Genomic DNA, 19,121 nt, shown 5'->3' on the forward strand with positions numbered 1-19,121 from the left:
TATAGTCATTACTCCTCCAAACTTTCCATCGTGGCTCCATGTAATCTATAAACGCATTCTCCTCCATGTTCTTCCTCCTCCTAAACCATCTCTGCCTCAAATCCATTCTTTCGCAGGGCACAGAACTATGTAACTCCTCCTTGCCTCCCGCTTTATCAATGTCTGAAAGCAGTTTGCACACAATGAATAACTTTGCAGCAGCCATTTTGTGCACTGTAAGATCCCACAAACAGTAATGAGGTGAATAACTAATGTGTCTTTGGTGGCGTCGTTTGAAGGATAATTGTTGGGTATAGTGGGAGAATTCCTTGTTCTTCTTCAATTAGTGCCATGGGATCCGTAACATCTATCTGACCCAGCAGAACTGGCAGATGGGGCCTCAATTTAGATTACATAGGATTACATAGGATATACAGCACAAACAGGCCATTCGGCCCAACCAGTCCATGAGCCTCCTCCCGTCTTTTCTCATCTAAATCTATCAGCATAACCCTCTATTCCCTTCTCCCTCATGTGCTTGTCTAGCTTCCCCTTAAATGCATCGATACTATTCGCTTCAACCACTCCCTGTGGCAGCGAGTTCCACATTCTCACCACTCTTTGTGTAAAGAAGTTTCTTCTGAATTCCCTATTGGATTTCTTGGTGACTATCTTATATTGATGGCCTGTAGTTATGCTCTTCCCCACAAGTGGAAACATTCTCCCTGCATCCACTTTACCAAAATTTTTCATAATTTTAAAGACCTCTATTAGGCCTGCTCCAGCATTGCACAGTGGAAAACAGGCCGATTCCCTGTGGAGAACAGGAGCCACAATCAAAGACATGGCTGCCAAGGAGAGGAACGTAGGAACAGGAGTAGGTCATTCAGCCCCTCGAGCCTGTTCTGCCAGGTACTGAGATCATGGCTTATCTGTAGCTCAACTCCATTTACCTGCCTTATCACTGGACACCCTTACCTAATAAAAATCTGTCAATCTCAGTATTGGAAATTTTAATTATTCCCCAGCATCCACAGCCTTTTGGGAGAGAGAGCTCCAGATTTCCACTACTCTTTGTGTGGAAGAAGTGCCTCCTGATTCAACACTCTTGAATAGCCTGACTCTAATTTTAAGATTCTGCCTCCTTTTTCTGAATTCTGACACCAGAGGAAATAGTCTCTCTGTATCTACTCTATCGAATCTTTTATAATTTTAAACTCCTTCAGTGTCAGCCATGGCTCAGAGGGCAGCGCTCTCACCTCCGAGTCAGAAGGTTATGGGTTCAAGCTCCACTCCAGCACAAACTCCAGGCTGAGACTCCCAGTGTAGTACTGAGGGAGCGCTGCATTGTCCGAGGTGCCATCTTTCAGATGGGACATTAAACCGAGGCCCCGTCTGCTCTCCCAGGATCCCACTGCACTATTTCAAAGAAGAGCAGGGGAGTTCTCCCCGGTGTTCTGGCCAATATTTATCCCTCAACCATGATCACTAGAAACAGATTATCTGGTCATTATCACATTGCTGTTTGTGGCAGCTTGCTGTGCACAAATAGCCTACCACGCTTCCTACATTACACCAGTGATTACGCTCCAAAAGTACTTCACTGGCTGTAAAGTGCTTTGGGACGTCCTGAGGCCGTGGAAGGTGTTATCAAAGTTCACTTTAACCGGCGTGGCCGTGCAGTTCTCTGGAGCTCCCACGCTGCCGGCTGACCGGCTTTGACATGGAAAAATCCCCGCATGCGTGAAATTGTGAATGGGCTGTACAGCCCGGTTCAGGGGCCGCGCAGCCCCCAAAAAATTAGCTGGAACATTTGGTGCTATATAAATACAAGCTCTTTCCTTCGACAGAATCCTGAACTGGAACAATTTACAACAACAACTTGCATTTATACGGCACCTTTAACGCAGTAAGACGTCCCAGGGTGCTTCACAGGAACGGTTATCAAACAAAATTTAACACCGAGCCATAAAAGGAGATATTAGGACAGGTGACCAAAAGCTTGGTTAAAGAGGTAGGTTTTAAGGAGTGTCCTAAAGGAGGAGAGAGGGGTGGAGAGGCGGAGAGATTTAGGGAGGGAATTCCAGAGCTGGGGGCCTCGGCAGCTGAAGGCACGGCCGCCAATGATGGAGCGATTAAAATAAGGGATGCGTAAGATCATAGGTTTCAAGGGATGATGAGGTAGATGGGCTGAATGGCCTCCCTTGGCCATCATGATCTTTGTGATATCACAAAGTGGACATGTCTAACACACCCATTTCAACAGCACGATCACCCTCGGTTCACACATGCCACACATTACCTCAAATCACAGTCTCTTTGACCCATCCAGTCAGTTCCATTGCTTCGCCCCTTCCACCCCAAGCACACGCAGCTCTTCCTCATCCGTTAACATCCCATTGGCACCTGCCGTCAACGCTTTATTGGGAATTCTAAAACTATCCAGTGGGAATGACGTGTTCATAGAAACTTATGGCACAGAAGGAAGCCATTCGGTCCATCGTTTCTGTCCCGGCTGAAATAGAGCTATCGAGCCTAATCCCACTTTCCAGCTCTTGGTCCGTAGCCCTGTAGGTTACGGCACTTCAAGCGCTTATCCAAGTACTTTTTTAATGTGATGAGGGTTTCTGCCTCTATAACCCTTTCAGGCAGAGAGTTCCAGACCCCCACCACCACTCTTGGGTGAAAAAAGTTCTCCTCAACTCCCCTCTAATCCTATCAATGACTTTAAATCTATGCCCCCTGGTTATTGACCTCTCTGCTAAGGGAAATAAGTCCTTCCTATCCATTCTATCTAGGCCCCTCATAATTTTACACACCTCAGTTAAGCCTCCCCTCAGCCTCCTCTGTTCCAAAGAAAACAACCCCTGCCTGTCCAATCTTTCCTCACAGCTAAAATTCTCCAGTCCTGGCAACATCCTCGTAAATCTCCTCTGTACTCTCTCTAGTGCAATCACATCCTTCCTGTAATGTGATGACCAGAACTGCACGCAGTACTCTAGCTGCGGCCTAACTAGTGTTTTATACAGTTCAAGCATAACCTCCCTGCTCTTATATTCTGTGCCTCGGGTAATAAAGGCAAGTATCCCGTATACCTTCTTAACCACCTTATCTACCTGTCTGGCTACCTTCAGGGTCCTGTGGACGTGCACTCCAAGGCCCCTCTGTTCCTCTAAATTTCTCAGTGTCCTACCATTTATTGTGTATTCCCTTGTCTTGTTAGCCCTCCCCAAATGCATTACCTCAAACTTCTCCGGATTGAATTCCATTTGCCACTTTTCTGCCCACCTGACCAGTCCATTGATATCTTCCTGCAGTCTACAGCTTTCTTCTTCATTATCAACTACACGGCCAATTTTTGTATCATCTGCAAACTTCTGGATTATGCCCCCTACACTGAAGTCTAAATCATTGATATATACCACAAAAAGCAAGGGACCCAGTACTGAGCCCTACAGAACCCCACTGGAAACAGCCTTCCAGTCACAAAAACACCCGTCGACCATTACCCTCTGCTTCCTGCCTCTGGATTTTGGATCCAACTTGCCACTTCCCCTTGGATCCCATGGGCTTTTACTTTTCTGACCAATCTGCCATGTGGGACCTTGTCAAAAGCCTCGCTAAAATCCATGTAGACTACATCAAACACACTATCCTCATCAACCCTCTGCGGTACATCCTCAAGAAATTCAATCAAGTTTGTCAGACACGACCTTCCTTTAACAGATCCATGCTGACTATCCTTGATTAATCCGTGTCTTTCTAAATGAAGATTTATCCTGTCCCTCAGAATCAATTCCAATAATTTGCCCACCACCGAGGTTAGGCTGACTGGCCTGTAATTACTCAGTCCATTCCTTTCTCCCTTTTTAAACAATGGTACAATGTTAGCAGTCCTCCAGTCCTCCGGCACCACACCTGTAGCTAGAGAGGATTGGAAAATGATGGTCAGAGCCTCTGCTATTTCCTCTCTTATTTCTCTTAACAGCCTTTTCAACCGGGCCTGGTGATATATCTACTTTCAAAGATGCTAAACCCCTTAATATTTCCTCTCTCACTATGTTTATCTCATCTAATATTTCACACTCCTGCTCCTTAACTACACTGTCTGCATCCTCCTTCTCTTTAGTAAAGACAGACACAAAGGGCTGGATTTTCATTCAGCAGTCGGGAAGGAGGCGGGACTACAACTTTCAGGTTGTAGTTCCGCCTCCATCGAGATGCGGCCAATCCACGTGATTTTTACTTGATTGACCTTGTTGAGTCCGCCCAGCGGGCTCAGCAGGCCAATTAAGGGCCACCCGGCAACAGGTGACGTCACAGACTGAAATTTCATCTGTCAAGACGTGTTGACAGATGAAATATCAGCGTTTCACAGCTGCTTGAAGCTGTCAAACACTGACAGTCTTACTTCTAACCTGAGTCCTTCTACGCAGACTCAGTTAGAAATCTCGCCGGCACTGAAAGCTGAAGGCTGTCACTTTTGACAGATCGCAGCCATTCTGCTTTCTGTGCCGGCTGAGTGATGGACTCCCGACGCCTAGAGGAAGAAAGGCTGTCGAGGTAAGTGCAGGTAATTTAAACTTCTTTACACACTTTAGACACACCAAACACACTTACCTTTGCACTCATGCACCCACCACACATCTGGACACCGACATCTCAACCCCTCCAAGTCCTTCAACCCGACGGCCCGACTCCTCTAACCTGGCGTGGTTTGGAGCCGTCGGGAATCCCACACGACAACCTTCAAAATAGGGATTAGGCTAAAATCTGCCTGTTAACTACCTGTTAACAGGCAGTTAATTGGCACTAATCCCTTCCCACCTCGGATCGGTGGGTCCCAGTGCCTCCTGCCTCCTGTGAAACTTACGTGGAGGCAGGTTTTGGACGGGATGGTGTTGGGACCCCCGAATTCGGGCTTTAAGCCCCCCGCACGCCTAAAAGCCCGCCTCACGGCACACTGAAAATCAACCCCAGAATATTCATCAAGAACCAAACCCACGTCTTCCGCATCAGCACACAGGTTACCTTTTTGGTCTCTAATAGGCCCGACTCTTTAGTTATCCTCTTGCTCGATGTATTTATAAAACATCTTTGGGTTTTCCTTGATTTTACTTGCCAATATTTTTTCATGCCCTCTCTTTGCTTTCCTAATTTGCTTTTTAATTCCACCCCTGCACTTCCTATACTCCTCTAGAGTTTCTGCAGTGTTTAGCTCTCAGTATCTGATATAAGCTTCCCTTTTTTTTGCCTTATCCTACCCTGTTTGCCCCTTGATATCCAGAGGGCTCTAGATTTGGGAGTCCCACCCTTTTTCTTTGAGGGAACATATTTGCTCTGAACCCTCACTATCTCCTCCTTGAATGCCTCCCACTGCTCTGACACTGATTTACCTTCAAGTAGCTGTTTCCAGTCCACTTTTGCTAACTCACATCTCAGCTTAGTAAAACTGGCCTTTCCTCAATTAAGTACTTTTACTCCTAATCTACCTTTTCCCGTAACTACGCTAAATCTAACTTAATTATGATTCCAAACACCAAAATGGTCTCCCACTGATACCCCTTCCACCTGCCCAGCTTCATTCCCTAAAACCAAGTCGAGAACCACGCCCTCCTTGTTGGGCTTGCTACGTACTGGTTAAAATAGGTCTCCTGAATGCATTTTAAGAATTCTGCGTCCTGTATACCTTTTACACGGATTCTATCCCAATTAATATTGGGGTAGTTGAAATCCCTGACTATTGCTGCCCTATTGTTCTTTCAGTTCTCAGAAATTTGCCTACATATTTACTCTTCTATCTCCCTCTGACTATTTGGGGTCTACAGTACAGTCCCAGCAGTGTGATTGGCACTTTTTTGTTCTTCAGTTCAACCCATACGGCCTCATTTGATGATCCTTCTAACATATCATCCCTCCTCACAGCTGTAATTGTTTCTTTAAACAATACTGCATCCCCCCTCATCTTTTTTAACATAGTGAGGCTCCCACAAGAACACCAGACCTGCTGGTTCCTGCTGGGCTAGCGTCGTGTTACCTTCTCGGGATCAGGCAGGCAGTCGAGCAGAGCCACTGCGTTAGCGAGACTCGGGCTGACGTCTGGTATGCCCATAGTCATCTTCAAGGGCCATTTGGCCGTGGCCTCCAGCACCACTTCGTAGAGTGTCTTTGTGATGAGGGGAGACGGGAGCTCCCGAAGGTAGTCCTTGAGGATGCCTGTGGAAGAGACAGAGGCAGAGAGTCAGTAACGGAGGTCCAAAATCACCAGCGGAATAATGCGGCCAATGCACAGTCATATGGGACAGGCAGTACTCGAGGAGTCCAGCTCTCTGCTCCACCCCATGCGCTTGCTTTAATGCCGAGGTTCACAATCAGACCTGGGGCAGATGGGGGGGGGGGGCGAGGGAGACGGGTGGGGGGGGCCAGGGAGACGGGTGGGGGGGGCCAGGGAGACGGGTGGGGGGGGGCGCCAGGGAGACGGGTGGGGGGGGGGGCCAGGGAGACGGGTGGGGAGGGGGCCAGGGAGACGGGTTGGGGGGGGGGGCCAGGGAGACGGGTGGGGGGGGGGCCAGGGAGACGGGTGGGGGGGGGGGGCCAGGGAGACGGGTGGGGGGGGGGGCCAGGGAGACGGGTGGGGGGGGGCCAGGGAGACGGGTGGGGAGGGGGCCAGGGAGACGGGTGGGGAGGGGGCCAGGGAGACGGGTGGGGGGGGGGCAGGGAGACGGGTGGGGAGGGGGCCAGGGAGACGGGTGGGGAGGGGGCCAGGGAGACGGGTGGGGAGGGGGCCAGGGAGACGGGTGGGGGGGGGGGCCAGGGAGACGGGTGGGGGGGGGGGCCAGGGAGACGGGTGGGGAGGGGGCCAGGGAGACGGGTGGGGAGGGGGCCAGGGAGACGGGTGGGGAGGGGGCCAGGGAGACGGGTGGGGAGGGGGCCAGGGAGACGGGTGGGGAGGGGGCCAGGGAGACGGGTGGGGAGGGGGCCAGGGAGACGGGTGGGGAGGGGGCCAGGGAGACGGGTGGGGAGGGGCCAGGGAGACAGGTTGGGGGGGGGGGGCCAGGGAGACGGGTGGGGGGGGGGGCCAGGGAGACGGGTGGGGGGGGGCGCCAGGGAGACGGGTGGGGGGGGGCCAGCGAGACGGGTGGGGGGGGCCAGGGAGACGGGTGGGGGGGGGGCCAGGGAGACGGGTGGGGGGGGGGCCAGGGAGACGGGTGGGGAGGGGGCCAGGGAGACGGGTGGGGAGGGGGCCAGCGAGACGGGTGGGGAGGGGGCCAGCGAGACGGGTGGGGAGGGGGCCAGCGAGACGGGTGGGGAGGGGGCCAGCGAGACGGGTGGGGAGGGGACCAGCGAGACGGGTGGGGAGGGGGCCAGCGAGACGGGTGGGGAGGGGGCCAGCGAGACGGGTGGGGAGGGGGCCAGCGAGACGGGTGGGGAGGGGGCCAGCGAGACGGGTGGGGGGGGGGCCAGGGAGACGGGTGGGGGGGGCCAGGGAGACGGGTGGGGGGGGCCAGGGAGACGGGTGGGGAGGGGGCCAGGGAGACGGGTGGGGGGGGGGGGCGCCAGGGAGACGGGTGGGGGGGGGGGGCGCCAGGGAGACGGGTGGGGCGCCAGGGAGACGGGTGGGGGGGGGGGCGCCAGGGAGACGGGTGGGGGGGGGGGGCGCCAGGGAGACGGGTGGGGGGGGGGTGCCAGGGAGACGGGTGGGGGGGGTGCCAGGGAGACGGGTGGGGGGGGGTGCCAGGGAGACGGGTGGGGGGGGGCCAGGGAGACGGGTGGGGGGGGCCAGGGAGACGGGTGGGGAGGGGGCCAGGGAGACGGGTGGGGGGGGGGCGCCAGGGAGACGGGTGGGGGGGGGGCGCCAGGGAGACGGGTGGGGGGGGGGGCGCCAGGGAGACGGGTGGGGGGGGTGCCAGGGAGACGGGTGGGGGGGGTGCCAGGGAGACGGGTGGGGGGGGGGGCCAGGGAGACGGGTGGGGGGGGGGCCAGGGAGACGGGTGGGGGGGGCCAGGGAGACGGGTGGGGGGGGCCAGGGAGACGGGTGGGGGGGGGGCCAGGGAGACGGGTGGGGGGGGGGCCAGGGAGACGGGTGGGGGGGGGGCCAGGGAGACGGGTGGGGGGGGGCCAGGGAGACAGGTGGGGGGGGGCCAGGGAGACAGGTGGGGGGGGGGGGCCAGGAAGACGGGTGGGGGGGGGGGCCAGGGAGACGGGTGGGGGGGGCGCCAGGGAGACGGGTGGGGGGGGCGCCAGGGAGACGGGTGGGGGGGGCGCCAGGGAGACGGGTGGTGGGGGGGGGGGGCGCCAGGGAGACGGGTGGTGGGGGGGATGTCTTCCAGCGGGTGAACTCCACCTCTTCCCTCAGTCCCCCGCCCAACTAACTGCAACAGCACAACCTCTGGCTCACTGGGAGCAACATCACCCAAGATCCTCTGGAGAAAAAAAAAGCTCAAAGAATCGGACTCCTTTGATGAAGAGTTGGGCCCTGGTGCTGGCTTCACCTCGGGCGGCTGCAGAGCAGGGCGGGGTGCAGTCTAACCTCAATCACAAGGGCAAACGCAACAGAGCACTAAGAGATGGTCGTCAGCGAACTGGAACAAGCGATGAGCCACAGGACTGACACACTCAGCACTAAACTTGTATTTCCATCATTCAACCTCGACTTGAGTTGGCAAAGAAAAAAAAGACTTGCATTGATATAGCGCCTTTAATGGCCTCAGGATGTCTCAAAGCGCTTTACAGTCAATGAAGTACATTTTGAAGTGTAGTCACTGTTGTAATGTGGGAAACACGGCAGCCAATTTGTGCACAGCAAGCTCCCACAAACAGCACTGTGATAATGACCAGATCATCTGTTTTTAGTGATGTTGGTTGAGGGATAAATATTGGCCTCAGGACACCGGGGATAACTCCCCTGCTCATCTTCGAAATAGTGCCATGGGATCTTTTACGTCCACCTGAGAGAGCAGACGGGGCCTCGGTTTAACGTCTCACCCGAAAGACAGCCCCCCCGACAGTGCAGCACTCCCTCAGCACTGCCCCCCCGAGAGTGCAGCACTCCCTCAGCGCTGCCCCTCCGACAGTGCAGCGCTCCCTCAGTACTGCCCCCCCGACAGTGCAGCACTGCCCCCCCCGACAGTGCAGCACTCCCTCAGCGCTGCCCCACGCCCCCCCTGACAGTGCAGCACTCCCTCAGCGCTGTCCCTCTGACAGTGCAGCACTCCCTCAGCGCTGCCCCCCCCGACAGTGCAGCACTCCCTCAGCGCTGCCCCCCCCGACAGTGCAGCACTCCCTCAGCGCTGCCCCTCCGACAGTGCAGCGCTCCCTCAGCGCTGCCCCTCCGACAGTGCAGCGCTCCCTCAGCGCTGCCCCTCCGACAGTGCAGCACTCCCTCAGTACTGCCCCTCCGACAGTGCAGCGCTCCCTCAGCGCTGCCCCCCCCCCAACAGTGCAGCACTCCCTCAGCGCTGCACTGGGCGTCTCGGCCTGGATTATGTGCTCGAGTCTCTGGAGCAGGACTTGAACCCACGACCTCAGAGGTGAGTGTGGACAAAATGCAAGGAGTCTCATTCTGGCAACAAACTATAAAGTTTATCATCGCCCAGCACCCAGTTGATCTTTACTGGAAGCTTGCGGGTTTGGACAGCAGGTGAGGACAGAATCGAGGTTGGCTGTGATCACCCACCCTTCCCCCCAACCCCACCCCACCCCCCAAAACAGCTCACAGATGGAGCATTGGTGCTCTGAGCGAGGCAGGAGGGGCACCTGGGTCTACACCCGAGCAAAGTGCCCACCCTTCAGGAGGAGAGGGAAGAAAGTCACGAGATACATTCAGAAGAGGAGGCCATTTAACTCGAGTTTAACCAGTCTAAAAATCTACATCCCCATTATACCTCCTGTCTCCTCAATGTAGCCAAGGCTTTGGACTCTCCATCCAACAGCACTGTGGGAGTACCATCACCACACCCACTGCAGCGGGTCAAGGAGGAGGATGGGCAATAAATGCCGGCCTCATCAGCGACACCCACTTCCTGAGAATGAATATTTTAAAAAGCCTGCCCAGAGACCATGCCAGGTGCTGATCTAGCTTTTGTGGAGACTCCTGTCCTGGTCTCCCCCTTTCACCAGTGTTAACCATCGCCTCTTGTTCCAGTATCCTCGAACACTGGAGAGCAGTGCTCTGGATTGACCGTCAGTAGCTGGGTTTCCCACGGGCACCAACAGGCTGTGCTGCATTAGGGACGGTTCTGTGCTGCATTAGGGACGGTTCTGTGCTGTAGCCCCAAGCCCACTAGGGACTGGACTGAGTCAGACAGACTCATTTCACACAGGGCCTCACAGCCAGCAGTTACAGGATCCCAACTCAAACCCAGGTCTCACAGGAGGTAGATCACCCACAGCCCGCCCAGCTCCCTGAGGGGCTCTCGGCTTCAGGCAAATCAAGGTTCTTACATTTTCCAAACAGGACAAGGCGGGAGGGACGAGGGGAGGGAGGGACCAGGGGTGGGTGGGAGGGACGAGGGCAGGGGCAGGAGGGAGGGACCAGGGGTGGGCGGGAAACTGGAGACTGGGATTTTTCTCCTTAGAGCAGAGAAGGTTAAGGGAGATTTAATCGAGCTGTTCAAAATTAGGAAGGGTTTTGATAGAGGTATCTCTATCCAGTGGCAGAAGGGTCGGTAACCAGAGGAAACAGATATAAGGCAATTGGCAAAAGAGCCAGCGGTGAGATGAAGAGAATTTTTTTTTCTTTTTTACGCAGCGGGTTGTTGTGATCTGGAATGCGCAGCCTGAAAGGGCGGTGGGAGCAGATTCAGTCGTAACTTTCAAAAGAGAATTGGATAAATAGTTGGAAAGGAGACATCTGCAGGGCTGTGGAGAAAGAGCGGGTGAGCGGGATTAATTGGAGAGCTCTTTCAGAGAGCCGGCACAGGCAGGATGGGCCGAATGGCCTCCTCTTGTGCTGTACGACGATGCTATGTGGATGTCGCACACAGTTCAGCCGATCACGAACTGCGACATCGTGGTGCGAGGTTGGCCGAGAGCGGAGGGCCACCGCCTGCTCCGTTAGGGGTCAGAGGTGAAGGGCTCCCCCTGCCGGGGTCAGGGCGGGCGTCCCGCCGCGCGCAGGGACAGGGGTCAGAGGGCATTCCCACTTGGCCGCTCACCTGTGATGACATTGATGTCGGGGTAGATTTCCTCGGAGAGATCCACAGAGGCGCTGTCGCGCTCGAAGGCGTCCCGCAGCTCTTTCTTCACCGCCGCTGATCCACACAGGCGGTAGAGACCCACGGCCTGTCACGCCCATTCAACCACCGCACACAAAAAGCACACACGTTAGTCAAGGTGCACCTTAAAACTCCTGCCCACAACCCCGAAACGCACTGGGACTCGGGAGTGAAGCCGAGAAGCAGCCAGGAAATCCAACCGAGAGGATAATCCGGGAGTGATTCCTATTCAGGAGCAGTGAAGGGGTTCAAGCAGCACAGGGAGTCCAACCAACAGCAGGCGGTTAAACCCAGCCCAACACCAAGCCCCTCAAACACCTGGGCACAATAAGAAGCTGACAGCCCTCACCGCCACTTGTCAAAATCAAAGTCACCGCCACTTGTCAAAATCAAAGTCACCGCCACTTGTCAAAATCAAAGTCACCGCCACTTGTCAAAATCAAAGTCACTGACATGCAAATCTCCTGGATAAATAGAATTTAAATTACTTTCAGAGCAGAGGATCTAAAATCCAGAGTCATTCTTGCAGCTTATTTGAGTATTTATTCACAGTTAATGCTTTGAATATTTAACCAAAGAATTATTTATTTTCATGTCTCGGTTCAGTTCTACGTCCTGGGGCTTTATGCACGGAATGTAAAGGCTGCAGTGCTGAGATCTGCCAATAGAGGGGGCTCTCAGTCGCAGAATCCCCAGCCTCGATCACTAGAACCCTTGATTCTCCACATCTCCCTCACCGCAGCACATAACAATCCCCGACCTCACCCCCCAGGGCAGATACAGCCCCCTCCCACTCCCTGACCTCACCCCCAGGGCAGATACAGCACCCTCTCACTCCCCGACCTCACCCCCCAGGGCAGATACAGCGCCCTCGCACTCCCCGACCTCACCCCCCAGGGCAGATACAGCGCCTGCCCACTCCCCGACCCCAACCCAGGGCAGATACAGCCCCCTCCCACTCCCTGACCTCACCCCCCAGGGCAGATACAGCGCCCTCGCACTCCCCGACCTCACCCCCCAGGGCAGATACAGCACCCTCTCACTCCCTGACCTCACCCCCCAGGGCAGATACAGCGCCCTCGCACTCCCCGACCTCACCCCCCAGGGCAGATACAGCGCCTGCCCACTCCCCGACCTCACCCCCCAGGGCAGATACAGCCCCCTCCCACTCCCCGACCTCACCCCCCAGGGCAGATACAGCACCCTCTCACTCCCCGACCTCACCCCCCAGGGCAGATACAGCCCCCTCCCACTCCCCGACCTCACCCCCCAGGGCAGATACAGCCCCCTCGCACTCCCCGACCTCACCCCCCAGGGCAGATACAGCGCCTGCCCACTCCCCGACCCCAACCCAGGGCAGATACAGCCCCCTCCCACTCCCCGACCCCACCCCAGGGCAGATACAGCCCCCTCCCACTCCCCGACCCCACCCCCCAGGGCAGATACAGCCCCCTCTCACTCCCCAACCCCAACCCAGTGCAGATACAGCCCCCTCCCACTCCCCGACCCCAACCCAGGGCAGATACAGCCCCCTCCCACTCCCCGACCTCAACCCCAGGGCAGATACAGCCCCCTCCCACTCCCCGACCTCACCCCCCAGGGCAGATACAGCCCCCTCCCACTCCCGACCTCACCCCCCAGGGCAGATACAGCCCCCTCGCACTCCCCGACCCCACCCCCCAGGCAGATACAGCGCCCTCTCACTCCCCGACCCCACCCCAGGGCAGATACAGCCCCCTCTCACTCCCCGACCTCACCCCCCAGGGCAGATACAGCCCCCTCCCACTCCCCGACCCCACCCCAGGGCAGATACAGCGCCCCCTCACTCCCCGACCCCACCCCCCAGGGCAGATACAGCACCCCCTCACTCCCCGACCCCACCCCCCAGGGCAGATACAGCCCCCTCCCACTCCCCGACCCCACCCCCCAGGCAGATACAGCCCCCTCCCACTCCCCGACCTCACCCCCCAGGGCAGATACAGCCCCCTCCCACTCCCCGACCTCACCCCCCAGGGCAGATACAGCCCCCTCGCACTCCCCGACCCCACCCCCCAGGGCAGATACAGCGCCCTCTCACTCCCCGACCCCACCCCAGGGCAGATACAGCCCCCTCTCACTCCCCGACCTCACCCCCCAGGGCAGATACAGCCCCCTCCCACTCCCCGACCCCACCCCAGGGCAGATACAGCGCCCCCTCACTCCCCGACCCCACCCCCCAGGGCAGATACAGCACCCCCTCACTCCCCGACCCCACCCCCCAGGGCAGATACAGCCCCCTCCCACTCCCCGACCCCACCCCCCAGGGCAGATACAGCCCCCTCCCACTCCCCGACCCCACCCCAGGGCAGATACAGCCCCCTCCCACTCCCCGACCCCACCCCCCAGGGCAGATACAGCCCCCCTCTCACTCCCCGACCTCACCCCCCAGGGCAGATACAGCCCCCTCTCACTCCCCGACCTCACCCCCCAGGGCAGATACAGCCCCCTCTCACTCCCCGACCTCACCCCCAGGGCAGATACAGCGCCCTCTCACTCACCGACCCCACCCCCCAGGGCAGATACAGCCCCCTCCCACTCCCCGACCCCACCCCAGGGCAGATACAGTGCCCTCTTACTCCCCGACCCCACCCCAGGCAGATACAGCCCCCTCTCACTCCCCGACCCCACCCCCCAGGGCAGATACAGCGCCCTCTCACTCACCGACCCCACCCCCCAGGGCAGATACAGCCCCCTCCCACTCCCCGACCCCACCCCAGGGCAGATACAGTGCCCTCTTACTCCCCGACCCCACCCCAGGGCAGATACAGCCCCCTCTCACTCCCCGACCCCACCCCCCAGGGCAGATACAGCGCCCTCTCACTCCCAACCCCACCCCCCAGGGCAGATACAGCGCCCTCTCACTCACCGACCCCACCCCCCAGGGCAGATGCAGCCCCCTCCCACTCCCCGACCCCACCCCAGGGCAGATACAGTGCCCTCTTACTCCCCGACCCCACCCCAGGGCAGATACAGCCCCCTCTCACTCCCCGACCCCACCCCCCAGGGCAGATACAGCCCCCTCCCACTCCCCGACCCCACCCCCCAGGGCAGATACAGCCCCCCCTCACTCCCCGACCCCACCCCCAGGGCAGATACAGCCCCCTCCCACTCCCCGACCCCACCCCAGGGCAGATACAGCCCCCTCCCACTCCCCAACCCCACCCCAGGGCAGATACAGCCCCCTCTCACTCACCGACCCCACCCCCCAGGGCAGATACAGCCCCCTCCCACTCCCCGACCCCACCCCAGGGCAGATACAGCCCCCTCCCACTCCCCGACTCCACCCCAGGGCAGATACAGCCCCTCTCACTCCCCGACCCCACCCCACCCCAGGGCAGATACAGCCCCCTCCCACTCCCCGACCCCACCCCAGGGCAGATACAACACCCTCCCACTCCCCGACCCCACCCCAGGGCAGATACAGCACCCCCTCCCACTCTGCGACCCCACCCCAGGGCAGATACAGGGCCCTCCCACTCCCCAACCCCACCCCAGGGCAGATACAGCACCCCCTCCCACTCTGCGACCCCACCCCAGGGCAGATACAGCCCCCTCCCACTCCCCTATCCCTCTGCTCCCCCCTCCCAAGAGAGGTCACACATCTTTCCTTCCCCCTTTGCACCCGAGTGAAAAGACTCACTCTCCCTGACTCCATCTCCATCATCCCTAGCCTCACCAAGCTCTACTGGCTTTCCATGTCTGTACGGCCTTGCTCCTTCCTCCACGGTGTTGACCCTCTCTACCTCCATGCTCTCCTCCAGCCCCAAGTCCCTGCGCTCCTCCAATCTTTCGCTCCCTACTTCTCTCCACAACGCAATCAATAGCCAGCTCTTCAGCCAACTTGGAAGTCCCGCCATCATCCAGCCTTGCCACCTCTCTCTGTCCTTTCAAAATACTCGAGTCCCATGTGCCTGACTGTGTTTTGGTTTCCTCCTGCTCCTCCACAATCCACCCTCCATAGAAATGCAAGTTATCTGCACTAGGACATTCTAGACTCACCTTCAGGCCCCGTTTCTCAATCTCAGAGACACATTTCTGGATCAGCAGCGGGACGCTGGCTCCGGAATGCTCCCGCTCTACCAGCTCGTTGAGCTCCACCCTGAAGACCCTGGGCTCTCGATGGTCGTCGGCACAGCACAGAGGGACTTCCCACAACTCCACAAGAGACACCTTCAGGTAGAGGACTCCACGGGGCTCCAGCTTCATGGCAAGCTGGTGTGAGCGGGCACCTTACAGGGGGGGCAGGAGAAAGGTTTGTTAGGGCTGGTCGGTCTTCTGTATTTTTGTGAGATTGCGACTGGCCACAAAAAATATATATCCAGAGTGCAGACATGTTCGTACCGCTCAGCAATCAGTGATTCAACACCTTTCTCTCTTAACTTACTCTCAGGAGATGTGCGAGATGCTGAGAAGGGAGAATTTATTGTCCACCCCTAACTGTCCTGAGGAACATAGGAACAGGAGGAGGCCATTCAGCCCCTCGAATCTCTCCCCCCCCATTCAATTAGATCATGGCTGATCTGTGCCTCTACTCCATTTACCCACCTTTGATCCATAGGCCCGACACCCTTATCTAACAAGAACCTAGCGATCCCAGTCTTGATCCCATGGCACTATTTCAAAGAGCAGAAAGAACAAAGACTTGCATTTATGTAGCGCCTTTCACGACCACTGAACGTCTCAAAGCGCTTTACAGCCAATGAAGTACTTTTTTTTTGGAGTGTAGTCACTGTTGTAATGTGGGAAACACGGCAGCCAATTTGTGCACAGCAAGCTCCCACAAACAGCAATGTGATAACGACCAGATAATCTGTTTTTGTTGGTTGAGGGATAAATATTGGCCATGACACCGGGGAGAACTCCCCCTGCTCTTCTTCGAAATAGTGCCATGGGATCTTTTACGTCCACCTGAGAGAGCAGACGGGGCCTCGGTTTAACGTCTCATCTGAAAGGCAGCACCTCCGACAGTGCAGCACTCCCTCAGCTACTGCACTGGGTGTGTCAGTGTCAGCCTAGATTTTGTGCTCGAGTCTCTGGATTGGGACTCGAACCCATAACCTTCTGACTCCGAGGTGAGTGTGCTATCCACTGAGCCACTGGCTGAGCAGGGGAGTTATAACCGGTGTCCTGGGGCCAATATTTATCCCTCAACCAACATCACCAAAACACTGGTTATTATCACATTGCTGTTTGTGGGAGCTTGCTGTGCTCAAATTGGCTGTCGCGTTTCCTACATTACAACAGTGACTACACTCCAAAGATTACTTCATTGGATGTAAAGCGCTTTGAGACATCCTGCGGTCATAAAAGGCGCGATATAAACAAAAGTCTTTATTTCACTGTGTATTCCCATGTCACACAATATCCAATAACAGGGCCCAGACCCAGATGTGCATCGTATCGCTAGCTAAGATTAGTTGGGTTACTGGCCCTCAGGGTAGGGACCGCACTGCACATGCTCAGTGCCTCCTTCAGTTTTTAGCTGAGTTTTTTTTTGAGTGAGGGACATCAGTGCGGTGGAAACTGCATCAACACTCACTCCCAGCCAGATACAGAATAAATTTCAGCCAGTCTGCCCTGATCTGATCCGGAGAGAAGCACAACCTCCAACCGGCTCCACCCCCCCTCCCCCAACCCGCTCCAACACCCCTCCCCCCCCCGCAATCACTTCCCCCAATGTCCCGCCCCAACCCCCTCGCCAACCCTCCCCCAAGCCACTCCAATGCACCTCCCCCAAACCTCTCCCCCTTCTAAACCAGCGGCAGAGACCAGGTAGGCCTCAGAGCGGCGGCAGCAGCGGACCTGCGGGAGACGAGGCGGCTGAGCGGCGGCGGTTATTTAAACCAGCGGCAGAGACCAGGTAGGCCTCAGAGCGGTGAGAGTGGTGGACCTGCGGGAGACGAGGTGGCTGAGCAGTGGCGGTTATTTAAACCAGCGGCAGAGACCAGGTAGGCTCACTAATCTCTAGAGAGGGAGAGAAGTAAAAAGTAATCGAAGCGTGACATCACCAGAAAGCAGGTAAGTGATTGGTTGGTGAGTATTTCTCTCTTTTTTAAACTTAAACTCTGTGGTTTATAGTTTCTAAGCTCTCTGTGGTGTAGCGGGGACTGTTGGTAAACAAGGGCCCTTAAGTATATCACTTAACTGTAGTGTAATTGGTGGGATTGATCTGTTTAATTTAATTTGAATTAATTAAAGGGTAAGTCATGGCAGGAGAGCCCGGCCCCGTGGTATACTCCTCCTGCACTATGTGGGAACTCAGGGACACTTCCTGTGTCCCTGACAACCATGTGTGCAGGAAGTATGTCCAGCTGCAGCTACTGGCAGACCGCATTGCGGCGCTGGAGCTGCAATTGGATACATACTGGACCATTCGCGATGCTGAGGACGTCGTGGATATCACGATCAAGCAGTTGGTCACACCGCAGGCAAAGGTTGGACAGGCAGAAAGGGAAGGGGTGACCAACAGACAGAGTAGTAGGCGCAGGCAGGTAGTGCAGGGGTCCCCTGTGGACATCCCCCTCTCAAACAGATATATCACTTTGAATACTGTTGAGGGGGATGGCTTATCAGAGGAAGGCAGCAGCAGCCAACTTCCTGGCACCAGGGGTGGCTCTGCTGCACAGGACGGGAGGAAAAAGAGGGGTAGAGCTATAGTAATAGGGGATTCTATTGTAAGGGGAATAGATAGGCGTTTCTGCGGCCGCAAACGAGACTCCAGGATGGTGTGTTGCCTCCCTGGTGCAAGGGTCAAGGATGTCTCAGAGCGGCTGCAGAACATTTTGGAAGGGGAGGGTGAACAGCCAGTTGTCATGGTGCATATAGGTACCAACGATATAGGTAAAAAACGGGATGTGGTCCTAAAAGCTGAATATAGGGAGTTAGGAGGTAAATTAAAAAATAGGACCTCAAAGGTAGTAATCTCAGGATTGCTACCAGTGCCACGTGCTAGTCAGAGTAGAAATAGAAGGATATTTCAGATGAATACGTGGCTAGAGGAATGGTGCCAGGCGGAGGGATTCAAATTCCTGGGACATTGGAACCGGTTCTGGGGGATGTGGGACCAGTACAAACCGGACGGTTTCCACCTGGGCAGGGCCGGGACCGATGTCCTAGCGGGGAGTGTTTGCTAGTGGTCTGGGGGAGGGTTTAAACTAAAATGGCAGGGGGTTGGGAACCTGAGCAGGGAGACAGAGGAAAGGGAAACAAGGATAAAAGTAAAAGATAGGAAGGAGAAAAACAAAAGTGGCAGTCAGAGAAATCAATGGTTTAACTCAAACATGGCCACAGTAAATAATAATTCTAATAGGTCTAAGAGCGTTAAAAAAACAAGCCTGAAGGCTTTGTGTCTTAATGCGAGGAGCATTCGTAATAAGGTGGATGAATTAGCTGCGCAAATAGAGGTAAACGAATATGATTTGATTGGGATTACGGAAACATGGCTCCAGGGTGGCCAAGGCTGGGGACTCAACATCCAGGGGTATTCAAAATTCAGCAAAGATAGGCAAAAAGGAAAGGGAGGTGGGGTAGCATTGCTGGTTAAAGAAGGGATTAACACAATTGTAAGGAAGGATATTAGCTCTGATGATGTGGAATCTGTATGGGTAGAACTGAGAAATACCAAGGGGCAGAAAACATTAGTGGGAGTGGTATATAGACCTCCAAACAGTAATGCGGATGTTGGGGATGGCATTAAAAGGGAAATTAGAGAAGCGTGCAATAAGGGCACTGCAGTCATCATGGGTGACTTTAATCTATATATAGATTGGGCTAACCAAATTAGTAACAATACTGTGGAGGAGGAATTCCTGGAGTGTTTACGGGATGGTTTCCTGGACCAATATGTCGAGGAACCAACCAGAGATCAGGCCAGCTTAGACTGGGTAT

At 56.1% G+C, this 19,121-nt stretch overlaps 1 protein-coding gene across 1 annotated transcript in view; it reads right to left on the bottom strand.

Annotated features, from left to right (window-relative positions):
• The window catches only part of LOC147097554 (rho GTPase-activating protein SYDE2-like), a 95,008-nt gene that overhangs the window by 27,034 nt on the left and 48,853 nt on the right, over nt 1-19,121 (bottom strand). The window contains exons 3-5 of the mRNA XM_085971403.1: nt 15,234-15,463; nt 11,136-11,262; nt 6,017-6,195 (exon numbers count right to left, since the gene is read on the bottom strand). Coding sequence (XP_085827529.1) covers nt 6,017-6,195; nt 11,136-11,262; nt 15,234-15,463 — 536 coding nt within the window. The remainder of the gene's footprint in view (nt 1-6,016; nt 6,196-11,135; nt 11,263-15,233; nt 15,464-19,121) is intronic.

This window comes from Somniosus microcephalus, chromosome 31 (genome assembly GCF_052327205.1).
Source record: "Somniosus microcephalus isolate GS21.2 chromosome 31, FLI_Smic_1.0, whole genome shotgun sequence".
Classification (NCBI taxonomy): Eukaryota; Metazoa; Chordata; class Chondrichthyes; order Squaliformes; family Somniosidae; genus Somniosus; species Somniosus microcephalus.